Here is a 19,069-nt window from a genome sequence, read left to right on the forward strand (position 1 = left end):
AATGCAGACATTGTAGGAATAGCAGAGACGTGGTGTCATTCAGATATAAGTGATGCTGAATTTGAATATGGTGAGTACAATGTATACAGCAAGGACAGACAGGAGAGGTGGAGGGTTTATGCTTTTAGTTAAGAAGAATATTAAATCTAAGACAGTGCATCCAGTTGATTTGGGTGATGAGTGCAATGTTAAGTCAGTTTGAAGTGATATAAGCTTTGGGAAAACGAAATTGAGAATAACAGTGTCATAGGCCTAATATCTGTGATGAGTATTTCAAACAACTTATACAATAATGGGGGATTTTAACTTTTCAGATGTTGACTGTAATTTGTGGGTTGGCCACTCGCACACTATTGTGGATTTCTTGGATGAGTGATTTCTTCAGCAGCATCAGCATGTTAGGCAACAAGAGGAAGCAGTACCCTTTATCTGGTTATCAGCAGTGATTCTTCATGCATGTAGTATTGTGAATTTAATTGAAGACATAACTTTCAAAGGTAAATGGAAAGCCTTTTGCTTTCATGTGGGACTAACTGATAATGTTGTCAACAGCAAATTCTAAATGGGAAGTAATCTAAGAAGCTACTAGGCTTTTCCTACCAACAAAGAAATACTGTTCAGGGCTTAGACCTAAATGGATGTCAGATGAACTATTGAGATATATGGCAGAGAAGAAAACTGCATAGGATACATATGAATTAGTCTGTAATAAAGTCACAAAGGAGGTTAGGAAAACTAAGGCAGATTATGAGAAGTCTCTGACAAAGACTTCTCATAATCTTCTCGTAATGACCCTATTCAGGTTGCAGAAAATTGAATAGGTATTTTGCATTTACATTCACACATGAGGAATTCTTTAGATAAGGGGATGCCAAAAGTTTATCAAAGTCTAATGAGGATGTAAATGACTTTGTTGATAACTGCAAAGAAAGTGGAGGAGAAATTGTTCAGGATAGACATAAAAACGCTTCTGGGGCAGATGGAATCTATCGAATTTTATTAAAGGAGGTAAGCAGACCTTTAGCCATAATTATGCGAGCATCCTTCAGGGGAGGTCCCTATGGGCTGGAGAAGTAAGAATATATCCCCAATTCTTAAAGGGGGATCAAAAGGTGACATGAGTAATTACAGACCTCTTACTTTAGCGTCTATTCTAGTGAAAATAATGGAATCACTGGTTTAACAAGTAATGCAGGGCCATTTGGACAGGCATACAATTATACTGCCGACCGGGCTAGCCGAGTGGGTAAAAGCACCTACCCGGCAACCCAAAGGTCGCGGGTTCGATTCCCGCATTGGGCTTGGATCAAAGTACTGCAAAAACCTTGGGAGGTGCAATATGGCCACAGAAGCCGATGCGCCAACAACTACCAAATCAAAAAAAAAAAAAAAAAAAAAAAAAAAAACAATTATACTGCAATCACAGCATGGCTTTGTCACGGGATGGTCTCGTCTAACCAATCTGATAGTTTACTGTGATCCACTGACCAAGGAAATGGATGCAAAAAATAATTTTGACATCATACACAGTGGATTCTGGTTATTTAGGCCACCGGTTAATCGGAGCAGCTGTTTATTTGGGACAAATCTTAAAGAACAGAACCTAATTGAGAAAATAGCCAGGGTTTTCTTCACATAATTGGGATAACATGCCGTTTAATTGGGGTAGGCGATTTCAGCATTCAAGATTACCCTACGATTGCCTCCGACCATACCAAGTGGTCCGGTCCAATTTCTTGAGGTCACAACCATAAAACAATAAAAACAATTAGCAGTTTCTGGTTTATTGGGTTTTTCTGTTAGTGCAATCTATTATAAACAGATAGTAAACTCTTATTTTAATGAATTTGTGGTAATACCAACACCTGGAATTCTGTGGGTTTTTACATTATTATGGTGAAATGCATTTCCCCTTCCATGAAATCTTCAATCACATAAAAAAACAAATACATTTTCAGAATCTTCTCTTCATTCCTATTTTTAAGCTTTGTAACTTGTTACTCCGTTCTCACTTGCACGTATTGTGTTACTTGCAGTTTGTGTGCTGTTTTAACATTTAGCCCTCCCCAAATGTCAGTAAACAGAAATATCAACTAGTTAGTATGTACATATTACAGTACATATTAATTAAGCTATGCACGTAAGCGTAAATTTATTTTTATTTTGCTAACCCGTGGAAAATATTCTTCTGATTTTCACGTATCATTTAATTTTTTAATTGATAAGGTAATAAACTGTAAATTTGTGCTTTTATATCTTTACTTTTATAGCCTGTGAAAAATATTCCTCCTATTTTCACTTATTAGAATTGCTGTTTAATAAAATTGAAATTCAAATCGCAAACATGATCACAATGACTGGCACTTAATACATATCATATAGTGCAGGGGTGGCCAACTTAATTGTTGATGTGATCGACTTTTTTTCTTCAAAATATGCCGCGATCTACCATCTCAAGAAGTTCATTGCACATGGTTAAAAATGTTAATCAACACATATTGAAAAATGTTTATAAATTTTAAATTTAAATACAGTTCAGAATTCTTATTTTAAATTCATATGTATTTAAATTTTTAATTTTATGTGATGTTTGTTTCTTAATGTCATCTGCCAAGCTTTCAAAATCGGGGATATACTATTTAACTCCAGGGGCTCTCACATCTCTCACTCAGGGTAATTCATAATTTTTTTTTTTTTTTTTTGGCTGGTGCAGCATAAGCCTCAGGCTTCCTTGCACTATATGGCTAATAATAATAATAATAATAAGGCCAACCATACAGAATCTTCTGTATGCAAGTCCGTAAGAGTAGAGCATTTCTTCGTCTTTGTTTCAAATACGAAAAGGCCGATTCACGTAGATATGTGGAACCATAACAGGAATTTAAAACTTCAAAGCATTTTTTAACATTTGGGTAACATTTGGCAAAAATATTCCCAAAAGTCTTCTTCTGATGATCTGACTCTTGGAAAATATCGTTTCGCAGTGTAATAATTTCATTTTGAAGTAATATTTTCCTCATGTAAAAAATCTCAGTGATTTTTTTCTGCAATTTGTTTTGTATCTAATGGACATTAAATGGATAAGAAATATATTGAACAATGTCTTCAATTGTTTTAAAATCACTGAATCTGGTTTCAAAATCGTCCACAACATTCTCAATTTCAGAAATACATTTCTCACTATTAAATTCAAAAACAGGATATTTTTGCAAATGATCTTGCATATTTGAAAAATGGTCGAATTTTTTTCCTATGAGATTCTTAGTCATTGCCAAAAATTGATATTTATATGCAGAAATACTATGAATCATGTCACCCACATTTTTGTTTTTTTCCTTGTAATTCCAAATTCAGATCACCTAATTTACTGGTAAAATCTGCCAAAAAAAGCCAGATCACACAACCACTCCGTATCTTGTAGCTGCTGATAATCATCTCCCCTTTGATCAACAAATTTTTTAATTTCATTCAGCAAATTTCAAAATCTCTGTAGAAACTTACTGCGACTCACCCACCTCACATCTATGTGTAATATCAGATCTGGTTCTTTTTCATAGAGTTGCATTTTGAAATGTCTCCTTTGAAGAGATTGTCCTCTGATGGAATTCACAATTTTGAAAGCTATGTCCATAACTCTTTTAGTATTTAATCTTTTGCTGGCTAACACTTGTTGGTGGATGGTACGGTGGTAACTCAAAAAATCTGGGAATTCGTCATCCTTTTGGCACGATGCGAAGAATCTGTTAAGATGCCCCATTATTGCTTTAGCTCCATCTGTTTTTATTGATACGAGCTTAAATAGTGGTAATTTAATTTTTTCAATAAAAGTTTTGAATACGTTAAATATATCAAGACCTCTACGTTCTTTTAACGAAACCATATCCAGCAGTTCTTCTCTAGTGGTAGAATCATCAAAAAACATGAATAACAACGAGTAATTCAGCTATATTACTGACGTCTGTAGATTCATCCAGTTGTAAAGAAAAGGACACACAATTAGCAATATGAGCACGCAATTGTTCGCTCACATTTTTACTAATTTTTTTCGATGCATAGCATCACAGTATTTCGAGATAATTGCAGATCTTGAAGGGCACTTTTAATTCCATTTTTGTTCTTAAAATTTTCAAAAAGAGAATCTGTTATTTCTAAAAATGCATCTTTGATGAATTAACCATCGGAAAGTGGTTTGCACTTTTTTGCAAGAAATGACACTTTAAAGGATGCTACAGTTACTGCTTTAGATTGTAAATTAGGTGTCATGAAGAAATTTTGCTGTGCAAATAATCTGGATTTAAGTTTTTAATTTATTTTTTTCTAAGGTCACTGTTAGGTATTTACCATGGAGTGCCATTCTAAATTTTGTTTTTTGGGTATAGCTATGGAAGCATTGCAAATCAAATAACATTTTTCTTTTATCATTACAAAAAAAGTATTCTAGTTACCACTCTTGATGAAAATGATATGTTTTGCTCTTTTCATACTATTCATTTAAAATCAAAGGTTATTAAATTAACGGATAAGTACTATCCAGTTATTAATATTAAGTAAGCTAAATAAGAATTCAACGCATACACTATGCTCTCCACAACATAACTGGTGAATTTTCACTAGACAAGCCTAGCGGCTGCGCGGCGACAAGAGTGGTAATGTGGTTCAACGGATTTGTAATAAGCTTATGAAATGGGGCACATAATAATAATAACATTAGATTTTGACTAACCAATTTTTTATATATATTTAAAATTCTTCGTGATCGACCGAAATTAAAGCCACGATTGACTTGTTGGCCACCCCTGGTATAGTGAATGTACTTTACTATGAGTCCATCGTAACATGATTTGATCGTACAGAGAATCAATCGTAAAGTGGGGATCCACTGTATTTTTAACTATTTACGTGAAACTTTGCATAATTGGGGCAGCTGCTTAATTGGGCCAAAGTGCACTATCCTGATGTTAGCATTAGCACAAGCCACAAAGCACAAGTGAATAAGTTGGTTACTGCCAGAAACCAAACGCTACACAGAACATCGTATGACTCATGCAAGCTGCATGAGTCATAGTGTATTCTGCCAACTGCGTCAGGTACAACTCAAATGGTGTGGCCATATGCCTGTCAAAAAAAAAAAAGACAAGAATTGGGCAGTCCCTGTGGCCCACCTGGAAATCGTGCTGTGGCCTGCAAGTGAGCCACGGCCCACGATTGGGAATCCCTGTAACTGGCATATACCACATATCATATAGTGAATGTACTTTACTATGGTGAGTCCATCATAATGTGATTTGATCATACAGAGAATCAATCGTAAAACAGGGTCTACTGTATTTTTAACTATTTAAGTGAAATTTTACCTAATTGGGGCAGCTGCTTAATTGGGCCAAAATGCATTATCCCGATGTGTCCCAAATAACCAGAATCCACTGTAAATGGATTTCAGGGAGGCTTTTGATACTGTTTCACATAAAAGATTGCTGTAAAAACTGGAGCAATACGGCATTAAGGGCAAGTTATTGCTGTGAATAAAGAGATGGTTAAGTGGAAAAAGACAGAGTGGTTATCAGTGGGCACTACTCTTTGTGGACAAATGTTATTAGTGGAGTTCCCCAAGGGTTCAGTGCTGGGTCCATTGTTGTTTTCAATGATATTGATGAAGGTATATCAGACTTAATGTCTAATTTCTCAGATGATACAAAGATTGGCAGGGTGGTTAATGACAGTCATCAGGGTGAGCTACTGCAACAAGATCTAGGAAAATTTGGTTGATGTGCTGAGAAATGACAGTTGAAGTTTAACATTGACAAATGCAAGGTACTGCACATGGGTAGCAGTAACTCCAGAGTAACTTATAAACTCTGTGGTACTACACTGAGGGTAATGGAGAATGAAATACACCTGGGGTTAATTGTGCAGTCAGACATGAAATTCTCTGAGCAGTGCAAACATACTGCCAGGACAGCTCATGGGGTTTTGTCAATGATATACAATAACTTTGCTAGCAGAGATGAGGAAGTGATTATCACTTGGAATAAGGCAATGGTTAAACCTCATCTTGAGTACTGTATACAGGTCTGAAGACCTCACTTTAGGAAGGATGTAGAACTTCTGGAATGGGTGCAGAGAAGGGCAACCAGATTGGTGAAGTGAACAAAAGTTTGCAACTTGAATTTTGATTCTAATAAACAGTTTCTTGTTTATACTCCGGCACGACCACCAAGCCAGTGGAGTTTATAATAAATCATCAATACAAATGTTAATTGTATTTAGCAGTCACGGGCTTGAACCCTGAACCGCTCAAAGAGCACGTGCTAGTGTACTCATGCTCCTGACCGCTTGGCTACTTCATGCCTAATAAGTGAAATTTGAAAGTGAAAATCAACAAATATTATCCACAGGCTATAAAAATAAAGATATAAAGCATAAATTTACACTTTATATTACCAATTAAATGATATGTGAAAATCGAAAGGGTATTATCCACAGGTTAGCAAAATAAAAATAAATTTATACTTATACTTATGTACATAGATTAATTAATATACATATTAATTAAACATAACACTTTGTAATATGAATATAATTTAAAATAGTCACTTATTGTAGATTGTTTTAAATTATCACTGCAAAGTCTATTTATAGATTTTTCAATATTGTATAACAGTATATTCACTATCACCTCACGCCAGTTTCTTCCAACGCTCTCCTCAGGATGTCTATAGCCTCATGAGTTTGCAAGTTTCATAATTGGAATTCGTTTGGGTTCATTTTCATTTTCCCTCCTCCTTGGCAAAATTATCAGTAACAGACTGGGCAATTTCTTCATCTGTTAAAACTGTAGTAACTTTTAGATCACCACCACCTGTGTCCACCCAATCATTAAACTCCTGTTTAATGATTGGGTTTGTCATATGGGGCCCTGTAGCCTAGTTAGCAAGAATGCTAGGCTGTACTGAGTGGAGTGTGAAAGGTGGAGACCAGCTACTGGTATTCATGGATTTCCTCCTCAGTATCTTGAATTGGTCAGTCTCAAGGCCTGGTGCTATTAGCAAGTCAAATCGAAGGATCCTGACTAGAAATGCATTAGAAATAAATAAATAGATTGTCATATGAAGTGTATCTAGAACAGTTATCTGCTTTGTGATATTGGATGATATTCCCGTACCATCTATAGACTGGATGATTCTTCGCCTCATATCCAATCTATAAAAGGCCTTAAAAGGTTTTTATTATTCCCTGGTTGAGAGGTTGAATCAGCGATGTAGTATTTGAAGGTAGAGAAACTAATTCAGTGTTTTCAAAAGTCAGCTTTGGGTGAATTGGGCAGTTGTTCAAAACAAATGCAAAAACAAAACCAATTTTGTTTTTCTTATCTAATTGCAAATTCCATTTACGAAGGTAATCTTCAAATAAAGAAGCTGTCATCCAAGCATTGGCATTATTGGCATATTCAACAGTCAGCTGTTTTACTCCTTTAAACCATGTAGGCGATTTACTCTTGACTATAACTAACAACTTCATCTTTATTTCTGTCATGTGCATGTTAAAAGAACTGTAATCCTGTCTTTGATCTTCTTTCCTGCACATGCAGAGGAATTTTTAAAAATCATGTAATGTTCTTGGGTAGCACTGTAGTACAACCCTGTTTCGTCCATATTAAAAATGTGTTCAGGATTATGTGTTTAACAGTTTGCCACGAGGTTTTCAACCAGTTGTCAGCTGCAGAACCATTGGAATCCTGTTTTTCTCTGAAGTTTTTTTTGTAAACAGTATCATGCCTCTCCTTCCATCTTGCCAGCCATCCATCCGTTGCCTTCATGTAGTTTTTTTTTTTTAGAACTCTTCGTGTAGTTTTTCAGCAAAATCATTAGGCATTTTTTTGAAAAAGAATGCTACAATTGATTGGTGCATTAAATGAGCTGGCCTGTTTTCACCAAAAGAACAGAGCTTCATCTACTGTTTGGCCTTTCCCTTCACGCTTCCTTTTTTCTGGTTTCACTAACCATATTAGTGTTTGTGTGATGTGATTTTAATAATTTTGATAAAGATGACTGAGGCACTCCTAGTTTTACTGCTGCTTCCCTTTGAGTGTAATTTATTTAATTAAGTTTAATAATTTAATATATTTTTATTTAAAGTTTAATTTGTCATATGTTTATATGATTTGTAACTTATCTTTTACACTCAAATTCACTCTTTCTGTTCACTGGCATTATTTTGGATAGTAAAATTTAAAACAGTAAAAAAGATAAGCATTAATCAATAACAAAGCAGACAGCATGCACTAATTGGAACCAATGTGACATGTGCAAGTTAGATATGGAGTAAAATGTTTGATGTTTAGATATAGGAATGAAGAGCAGATTTCATGGAAGGGGAAACACATTTTACCATAATAGCATAAAAATGCACAGAATTCCAGTTATCGATATTATCACAAATGCAATAAGATCGAGTTTACTACCCATTTATAACAGATTGTGCAAACAAAAAAGTCCAATAAACCAAAAACTGCAAATTGTTTTTGTTTCCTGTGATATCACATAGGCATTCAAAATTGATTCATATAACCAAAAATGTGATTCTAATAAACCATGAAAGTGATTTCAAATTTATTCATTTGAATCAGTTCTTTGAAATTTGATTCTATAAAGTGGCTAATTCTGATACCAATGATCACTATAACTGATGCTTACTGTATACGAGGCTGCCTTTCTTGCAAAAGCTATATGAAGACTGTATATAAGTGGCCTTTCTTGCAAAAGCTGCTTATATGTAGTAACATATACATACATTTAAGTATGTACATGTTACTATATATATATATATCGCTTATGTTATGGATTGAAGTATTTGAAATAAGTGCTGAGTAATTCTGCAGATTACAGCTTTCTTTGATAGTGCCAAAGATGTAAGCAGCAATCCACATCAACAATAAAAAAGTTGGCATTTAAAAAAAAAAGAAAAAAAAAAAAATGACCATGAGGTTTTTTCCCTCTTCCCATAGGTGCTGATCCAGGATTTTTTTTTTTTTATATGGGCTCCCATACTTGAAGACACTAAATATGGTCTTACGATTGCCTTATACTGTGGAATTATAACCTACCTATCTCTACGAGCAATTTTCTGATAAGTCATCAATAGGATGCATTCTTCCTTTGCCACCTGTATGGGCCCCGAGTGCCAAGCGAGTGATCATAGCGATATTTCCAAAGTGATTTGAAAGCGTTTTTTCTCTAAGCGACAGATTGTAGAGATTGTTAAAACCCTCTTTATTTATAAAATTATTTAATTTTGGCTTTTTCTAAATAAAGAACTAAGCTTTGTATCAAGGAAGGAAAGACACCTTTCTTTTATATATATATAACCAATTTCTCTAACACACTAACCACTAATCTCTTATCGCTTGGTCACTGGTGGCACCGCTCCTGCCTCCACGTGGCGGGGCTGGTAGTCTGAGTATTAATATAATACTCAGGGCGAAAAGGAGCAAACATGGATCCATTAATATCACCGACTGTAGAGCCTACGTGCTCGCATGAACTTGAGTCATCTGAAGCAAAAAGAATCAAAAAAGATGATTCTTCACATGACCTACCTGCTTTTTTAATTGTACACTCGTTATCAACGAAACCTCTTAGCAGCTTATCGCCATTTCTTGTGCAGAAAAGCATAGAGGCTGTAGCAGGTACTCCCAAAATTGTCAAATGCCTTCGCTCAGGAGATCTTCTTATAGAGACTTCCAATCCCAGTCATTCTAGACAACTCCTGAAGCAAACGACCTTCGGAGGCCTTCCCATTTCGGTAACACCACACAGAACTTTAAACACCTCAAAGGGAGTCATCTCGGAATGGGACCTCCTTAATGTTTCTGAGGAAGAAATTGCCGAAGAACTTAAAGTACAACGTGTTGTCGGTGCTAAGAGAATTATGACTAAACAAGATGGTGTCCTTACACCCACAAGAAATGTTATCCTTACCTTCAGCAGTCCGAATCTACCAGAATCAGTAAAAGCTGGCTACCTTTCCTGTAAGATCTGCCCCTATATACCAAATCCACTTAGATGCTTTAAATGCCAGAAGTATGGTCATTCTCAAACAGCATGCCAAGGTAAGACAGTCTGTCCCCTGTGTGGCTCATCAGACCATTCCCAAACTGAATGCACAGCAGCAACGCCAAAGTGTCCCAATTGCCAGGGTACCCACCCCGCATATTCTAGAACTTGCAAATTATGGAAAATGGGAAAGAAAATAATGAAGTACAAGGTAGAGAAAAATGTATCTTACCAAGAGGCACGTAAACAGATATTAAATGTGATGCCTGCCAAAACATATTCCAATGCAGTCAAAAACACTAAGGAATTTTCTACACAGACTTATATTACTATTCCTCCTAAATTATCTCTATTCAATGGGCTAGATCCATCCTTGCGGATGATGAGACACTGACAGCAACAAAGAGTCCATCAAATTTTACTAATACAAAACCATCCAAGCCACAACAAGACGTTCCCAACTCAGGCACATTATTGAAGGAGAAAGATTCTCATCGTGCACAAAATAAACCAACTGAACGAACTATGGAAATCGATGAGAAGTTAAATAATGAAGATCCTGTTTTCATGCTGATGATGAGATGGATATTACTCGCCCAGTCTTTTCAAAACGAGAGAAATATAAACAAGATCGAGGGAAAAACAAACGATCAGACCAATCCACCTAACCTAAACCCAAGTAATGCAGAAAATTATTCAATGGAATTGTAGAGGACTAAGAAGCAACCTTGACGAATTAAAGTACTTAATGCACCAGCATGATCCTGCATGTATTTGTCTACAGGAAACTTATTTATCATCAAATTATACCCCATATTTCTCATGGTATACACTATATAGATGTGACAGATGTTCTGAGTCTCCAGCAAGAGGAGGAGTAGAAATATTAGTTCGTAGTAATGTACCATCGAAAATCGTTCAGCTTTCCACTAATCTAGAAGCAGTAGCCGTTCGTATTGCTCTTGGAATTAATCTCACTCTTATCTCCATTTATATTCCACCAAACGCTTCATGTTCCATCGCAGAATTTGACAATTTACTTAATCAACTGCCCCACCCTGTATGCTTTCTAGGTGATCTAAATGCTCATCATCCTTTGTGGGGTTCCCCGAACATAGATCGTAGAGGGAGGATGATCGAAACTGTACTTGATAACCATCACTTAACACTACTGAATACCGGTGTGCATACTTATATCCACTTGCCTACAGGTTCTAGCTCTGCTCTGGATCTGTCCATATGTTCCTCATCCATTTATCCTAGCTTTGATTGGACAGTATTAACTGACCTTCACAACAGCGATCACTTTCCTATAATTTGCAAAATACAGACGGATACAAATTATACATCTAGCCAAAGAATTACGTGGAATTTTCACCGAGCTAACTGGGAGAAGTTTTCGAAAACAGTGCAATTTGATAACCATTTGATTCTTACTGCATCAATTAATAATGCTACTAGACATATAGTAGAAGAATTACTTGGAGCTGCTGACAGTGCAATACCTAAAGTTAGCATTATGAAACAAAGGTATAATAGTTGGTGGACAAGGGACTGCTTTCTTGCCAAAAGGAAACAAAACAAAGCTTGGAACATTTTTCGCCGAAATGCTACAATGGAGAATCTTATAAATTATAAACGGCTGAAAGCTGAAGCACGCCGAATTTGTAGAAAAGCTAAACAGGATGCGTGGATTCGATTCAGTTCTACCATCTCCAGAAACACTGACCCCAGAATAATTTGGAAAAAGATCCGTATCCTCAGTGGAAAGTATCAACAGACCAAAGCCCCAATCCTGTCCTGGAAAGGAATAGATATTTCCTCTCCAACTGATATTGCAGAGGCTTTAGCAGAAACATTTGCAGTCACTTCATCATCTCAATCTTATGAAGACTCATTTAGACGCAAAAAAATGTCCGTGGAAAAATATAAAATTAACTATGTTACAAAACAATCTTATTCTTATAACCTTCCGTTCACGATGAATGAACTCAATGAAGCTCTCCAGAATTCTAGAAATAGTTCTGCTGGACCAGATGGCATTTTCTACATAATGGTTCGCCACCTCAACTCAAACTCAAAATCTTCACTACTGAAATTTTACAATAGCATCTTTGAGGAGAATGTTTACCCTGATACATGGCATCAGTCAGTTGTGATAGCCATAGCGAAACCTGGGAAAGATGCTTCCTCCCCCAATAGTTATCGTCCTATATCTTTGACAAGCTGTTTAGGAAAGATAATAGAAAAGATGGTTCATAAGAGACTTGTCTGGATTGTTGAAGATCAAGATGCTATATCATGCCATCAGTTTGGTTTCTGCCGTAACAGGTGTACAACTGATGTCCACATCAAGGTTGAAGCTCACATTCGAAATGCTTTTCTTAAGAAACAGCACATGGTAATGATAACGTTCGATATTACCAAAGCATTCGATACAACCTGGAGATATGGAATCCTCCAAGACTTATACAAACTTGGACTGAGAGGTAACCTGCCTAGATTCATTCAGAATTTTCTTCACCTCAGGACCTTTCAAGTAAGATTCCAGAATGAGCTGTCCAAAATTCACACACAAGAAGAAGGAGTACCTCAGGGATCGATTTTAAGTGCCACACTCTTTGCATTACGTACCAGTAGCATTATAAGAGACATCCCAGCCACGGTAGAAGTTTATATGTATGCAGATGATCTTGCTATTTCCTGTCAATCATCGAACATGGCTACCATTGAAAGACAACTACAGATAGCAATAAACAAAATTGAAACTTGGACAGAAAGCAACGGCTATCAATTAACCGAGGGGAAAACAGCAGCAATACACTTCTGTAAAATATGATCGCTTCATCCGGAACCTGTATTAAAACTGAAAGGCAGAGAAATACCGATGACAGACTGCATAAGATTATTGGGTCTGAATTTAGACACCAAATTAAATTTTCGTAAACATGTAACCTATCTACGAACTACGTGCCTCCAGAAATTAAACATCCTTCGTGCAGTATCCTCAACATCTTGGGGTGCTGACAGACAGTCATTGCTGAATTTATATCGTGCTCTAATCCGGTCACGATTAGACTATGGAGCTATAGTATATTCATCAGCTAAAAACAGCATCTTACGGTCTGTGAACACCATTCAACACAGTGCCCTTCGATCAGCACTAGGCGCCTATAGAACCTCGCCAGTTCAAAGCTTGTATATAGAAGCACACAACCCTCCGCTTTATCTTAGAAGACAACGCCTACTCTGCCAATACGCTGCCAAAATAAGAAGCTTTCCAACTCACCCCTGTTGGGTATATCTCAACCAACCTTTATGGTCAACACTTTATGAATCCAAACCTAATGAACCCAGACCTGCTGGAATTCGTCTTCAAGAAGTAATAAAAAAGTGGAAACTCGATCTCAGTAAAATTGCGGAAAGTGCAAATATGCCTTTACCTCCATGGAATAGACATCATATAAACATTGATCTTTACTTCGCTCAGTGGCCAAAAAATACCATTCCACTATGTAATATCCGACAGTTGCATGCCAGCTATACTTCGCAACACACTGGGAAACTCATAATCTATACGGATGGATCTAAAACCCAATCACATGTAGGTGCAGCAACCGTGTTCCCTTCGCATGTAATTTCAAAATCCCTTCCAGGTTGAGTGCAGCATTCTAACTGCAGAACTGTATGCTATACAGCTTGCATTAAGTGAAATATGTCAACAGTCATCCCTCTCTGTCTTAATATACTCGGATTCACTCAGTGCTATTTCAGCCATACAGGGTAAACAACATTCTCGTCACCCTCCACCCTCTTCTACAAGAAATTGAGTTTTTAATCAACCTTTGTCAAAAGAAACACTCTGAAATAACTCTTTGCTGGATCCCAGGACACTGCGGAATAGAAGGCAATGAAAAAGCAGACATTGCAGCTAAGTCAGCATCAGAACTGCCAAACAGAACAATGCTAGTTCCACACACTGATTTTAGTCCAATCATTAGTAGAGAAAGTGAAAATGAATGGGCCCAAATATGGAAAAATGAAGTCAACAATAAACTACATGAAATAAAACCTAATCCAGAAATATGGAACTCAAGCATCAGAGAGAGTCGCAGAGAAGAAGTAATACTTGCCAGACTGAGAATTGGCCATACTCATCTTACTCATTTTCATCTACTGACAAACAAAAATCTCCCACTCTGTTTTCAATGCCAAGTTCAACTTTCAGTAAAACACATTCTTTTGGTATGCCCTCGATTCAGGAATTCCAGATTCCTTTGTTTTCAGAGTTTATGCAATAACCAGAATCAAGTTACCCTTCAACAGATCTTAGACAACTCTGCGAATATAGATGAATTATTTAATTTTATTCGGCAAATCAGATTTGATAAACAAATCTGAAAAAAATGTTTGATTTACATTAAAAACTTGGAAAGACACATCTTGGCCATTGATGCCCTTGTGTCTTAAAACCCTTAAACAACAACAACAGCCACCTGTATGCATTGCATAGAGAATTTCATGTTTGCCTGTATCGTAATCACCCAAATTCTTTGTTTTAACCACATAGTGGGAAATTTTTGCAGTATTAAAATTTAGTTGCCACTTACCTTTCCATCACTGAAATCAATGACATTCTGAAGTAGCTCTGCTTTGAATTCTCATTAACCACTTTCCTAGTCTTTGCATGGCTGCAGATTTTGACACTGTGCTATATCTCTTCATCGGTGTCATTTAAAGAAATCTGAAGTAATCTAAGCACTTATTCCTGAAGGACCCCACCTTAAAACCCAACTACAGTAGACTTTATAATAACTTGATATTATGAAATCTAAACAATGGCACTGTGAATTGCCTTTGGGGATTCAAGGTGCTGTTATTTAGATATTTCTGTTATCTTAGAAAGTATTATTTTTAATATAACCGGAATTTGATTCCGGTTATTTGGGACACATTGGGACTAGTGCATTTTGGCCCGATTAAGCAGCTGCCCCAATTATGCGAAGTTTCACGTAAATAGTTAAAAATACAGTGGATCCCCACTGTACAATCAAATCACGTTATGATGGACTCGCCATAGTAAAGTACCATTCACTATTTGATGTGTAGTAAGCGCTGGTCATTGTGATCATGTTTGTGAATTGAATTTTAATTCTATTAAACAGCAATTTTAATAGCTAAAATAGGAGGAGTATTATCCACATGCTATAAAAGTAAAGATATTAAGCACAAATTTACCCTTTATTACCTTACCAATTAAAAAATTAAATGATACGTGAAAATCGGAAGAATATACGTGATAATTGGAATAATTAATACGTACTGTAATATGTACATACTAACTAATTGACATTTGTGGGTGGGGATTAAAATTTAAAACAGTAAAAAGATAAGCAATCAATAACAAAGAACACAGCACACAAATTACAAGTAACACGATACGCGCAAGTGAGAATGGAGTAATAAGTTACGAAGCTTTAAAAATAGGAATGAAGAGAAGATTCTGAAAATTAATTTTCTTATATGATTGAAGATTTTATGGAAGTGTAAACACATTTCACCATAATAACCCACAGAATTCCAGCTGTCGGTATTATCACAAATTCAATAAGATCAAGTTTACCATCCGTTTATGAAAGATTGCACTAACAGAAAAGCCCAATAAACAGGTGACTGCCAATTTTGTTTTATGGTTGTGACCTCCAGAAATCCGACCAAACCACGAGGTACAGCCAGAGATAATCGTAGGGTAATCTCCAGTGCTGCAGTCTCCTGCCCTGATTAAATGGCATGTTGTTCCAATTAAGCAAAATAATCCCTGGCTATTTTATCAATTGGGTTCTGTTCTTTACGATTTGTCTCAAATAAACAGCTGTCCCAATTAACTGGTGGCCCAAATAACCGGAATCCACTGTATTTAATGCAGAAATAATGAGGCTAAATAAGAAATAGAGAGATTAAGATTGCAGTTTTATTGACTGCACATAAAAAAAACATGTTATATTCTACCATTAATACACTCTTACCGATGCCCCGTTCTGTTTTCTTTATTATATCAAGTTTTTTAACTCCGCCACAGTGGTATCGTCACAGTCTTTTCCACACTGGGCGGAAAAGGCCCGGGTTCAGATTCCATCGATGACACAAACTTTTATGGGCTTTTTTTCACTCTGTGGCTGAGTTAGTTTCTCTCTCAGGTGCAGATAGTAAGTTTTTTTGCACCAGAAACTGGGGTTTTTTGTCCAGCAAAACAGGCAAATCGACCAGAGAACACATGCAATTTACAGACACAATACATGTGAGTATATGAATTAACTTTCCGGGTGACCCTAATATAATAGTTTGGATTATATCAAGTTTGTTACTTAGCTTTAATGTTATTTTCTCCTCTGTATGAGGTTTATTAACTTTTGGAGCCATAGTGAGGGGTTTTTAATTTAAAATAAATTATCTGAAATAAATATTTTTATAAATTTTTTTATTTTATTTATTTATAAATAAATAAATAAACTAAATTATCTGCAGAATTCACTTTCAAAATGGCAAACGTAAACAAATAAGTAATCATGTGACTTGCCGTTTTCTTTCTTTCTTTCTGATTTCCCCCTCTCTGGGTACCGTTATTTTTTGACAGTCTACTGTACCCTGAGGAATAATGATTAATTACTTCTCAGAAGAGTATATGTTCTTTAAGGTCGTTTCAAAATACATCACAAATCTTCCAGTAAGTGCCCATCCGTTATGTATTTCTAAGTTTATAATAGATAGCAGTTGAAACTTTGAAATCATAAAAGGGCACCTCTGTAGCCAGGTGGGAAAGAGCAGCAGTGCGTAGCACACGCTTCTTGATTAGACTGAGGTTTGAACCCTTGACCACCAAATTACAGAGGATGCGGAAAGGTCAGGGAATGACCAGCGCATGTCCCCGGAGCAATATGGCCTTAGTTGCTTAATACTCCTAAAAACCAAATAACAACAAACAAACAACAAATCATAAAAGGTCTGATTCTGGTTTATAAAAGTTGAAATTCTCAAATTCAGATCCAGAAGTTGATGAAATTGAATAAAGTGATAAATGGATAAAGTTATCATTACATCAAAAAAGAAGAAATGAGTTTTGAATTTTTTTATTTTTCATTTATTTTATTTTTTAAATTTAAGAGAATTTTTGTGCAAAGTTTTAATTTTCTTAATGTGACACTTTTATTGTTTTATTTTTACCCTACATGTTTGAAAAACTTGTCCTATGAATATGTTTCTATATGTTTTATATTTTCTATATTTTTCCTATATCTTTGCTTACTATATCTTGTTTTTCTGAAACAGTTTGTCCTATTTTTAAATGTATTGCTAGTTGAAGCGCTGCTAATCATTTGTCTCCATAATTTACTCTACTATTTAAGTTGGACTGACTGGTCTGTAGTTACCTACTTCATTCTTTTTAACTACCTTTATGGACCAGCTGTACATTTGTGCTTCTCCAATTCAAGAGAATTGACTCTAAGTCTAATGAAGTGCTCATAATTAACTTAAGTGGTTTAATGAATTCTTGCTGCTTCCTTTGAAATATTGTTTACTAGACAAATGTGCTTTCAGGCTAAAGTTTGTCTAGTAAACAATTCCCTATAATTTCCATATCACTGATTTTATAGTGTGGAGATTTACTAGCACAGTTTTTCCTCAATGTGAAGGGATTTCATTCTGTAAAGATTGATGCAAAAGATCGATTCAATTACTGTACTTTACAGTAAAGTACAACACTCAATTAATACACTTTACTGGTTTATAGTGTAAAGTTAACTGTATACTGTACCCCTGAAAATTATGTCAGAAAGGCCTGCAGGAAGACTCATGAACGATATGGATGTCAAATGGAAGCTGGTGTCACTCAATAAGTGAGACTCCACTCTTTGTAATAGTGGTGTAACTTATAATGAATGAACTGGTTTCTAGTATAGTATAGTATGCATGTGAGCTTCCTGTATGCATGCACCCAAGCTTTTTATTTGGGTGGGAGTGCTAAGGATCAGAACCACTGCTTTGACATATACACGTGCAGGGAGATTTATTTTACTTACAGATAAAATGTACTGGCAAGAAGCTTATTTGATCTACAGAAAGGAATATAAAATAATAATTTAATTGATAGTGCAATAGTCAGTGTTTTCTTTAAATATATTCTATAACTTATTTCTGTTTTTTTCCCAATTTCAGGCTGTAAGAACACCAACAAGAGATCAGTTGGGTGTGAAGTTGCTTTTTGAATATTATAATCTCCTTTATTTTATTGACAGACGATTTTTTCCTCCACACAGAAGCATGGGAATATTCTTTGAATGGTAAGAATGCTTTTCTGTTTTGACTAAAGGAATAATCATTGCTGCAATGTACACTTAACTTGTCTTATAAAAAAAAAATCTGAATGAATTGATATCGTAAATCACGTGAGTCTTTCTGAAATTTCAGACTGGATTGCAGGAAGTTTTCTTTTAGTTAGCAAGTTGTTGATTACTGGAACAAGTTACGTAACATCTGTAGGTAGTTGAGACTGACAACATGGAGAAATTCAGAGGTCAACTGGATAGTTACCTATGTGAGGAGGGGAGCACATAGTCTTTTTTTATTTTTATAATTTTTGCTTGTGTAGCAGAAGCCTGTGGCTTCTTTACTATATGGTGAATACTAATAACCTTTTTTCCATGAAAAAATTAGTTATTGGATCTTAAAAGTAAAATTTTTAAAAAATTTTTCCAATTCTGAACAGTAGCCATTTAAACTAATGTCTACACTTTTTGAATTCTCTCTTTAGGTTAGTATATAAATTTAATGTAGTGCTAAAATTAGAAAACTAAATTCTCAAATTAGCACATTTGGGAATTTTGTTTTCTTAATTTGTTAATCTTTAATAAAATTTCCAAACTAGTTACAAATAAGTAGAATCTCAGTTATTTGAATCAATTTGGAACAAGGATCTTTCAAAACAGTCCTTTTTTTTTTTTTTTTTTTTTTTTTTTTTT

The 19,069-nt window shown here is 35.5% G+C and overlaps 1 protein-coding gene across 1 annotated transcript in view; it reads left to right on the forward strand.

Annotated features, from left to right (window-relative positions):
* Rhp (GTP-Rho-binding protein rhophilin) overlaps window positions 1–19,069 on the forward strand; it is a 198,898-nt gene that overhangs the window by 62,362 nt on the left and 117,467 nt on the right. Inside the window, exon 6 of the mRNA XM_090376941.1 lies at window positions 18,267–18,391. Within this exon, the coding sequence (XP_090233067.1) occupies window positions 18,267–18,391 (125 nt within the window). The remainder of the gene's footprint in view (window positions 1–18,266; window positions 18,392–19,069) is intronic.

This window comes from Mastigoproctus giganteus, chromosome 7, assembly GCF_048544385.1.
Source record: "Mastigoproctus giganteus isolate SK-2022 chromosome 7, ASM4854438v1, whole genome shotgun sequence".
Lineage (NCBI taxonomy): Eukaryota > Metazoa > Arthropoda > Arachnida > Uropygi > Thelyphonidae > Mastigoproctus > Mastigoproctus giganteus.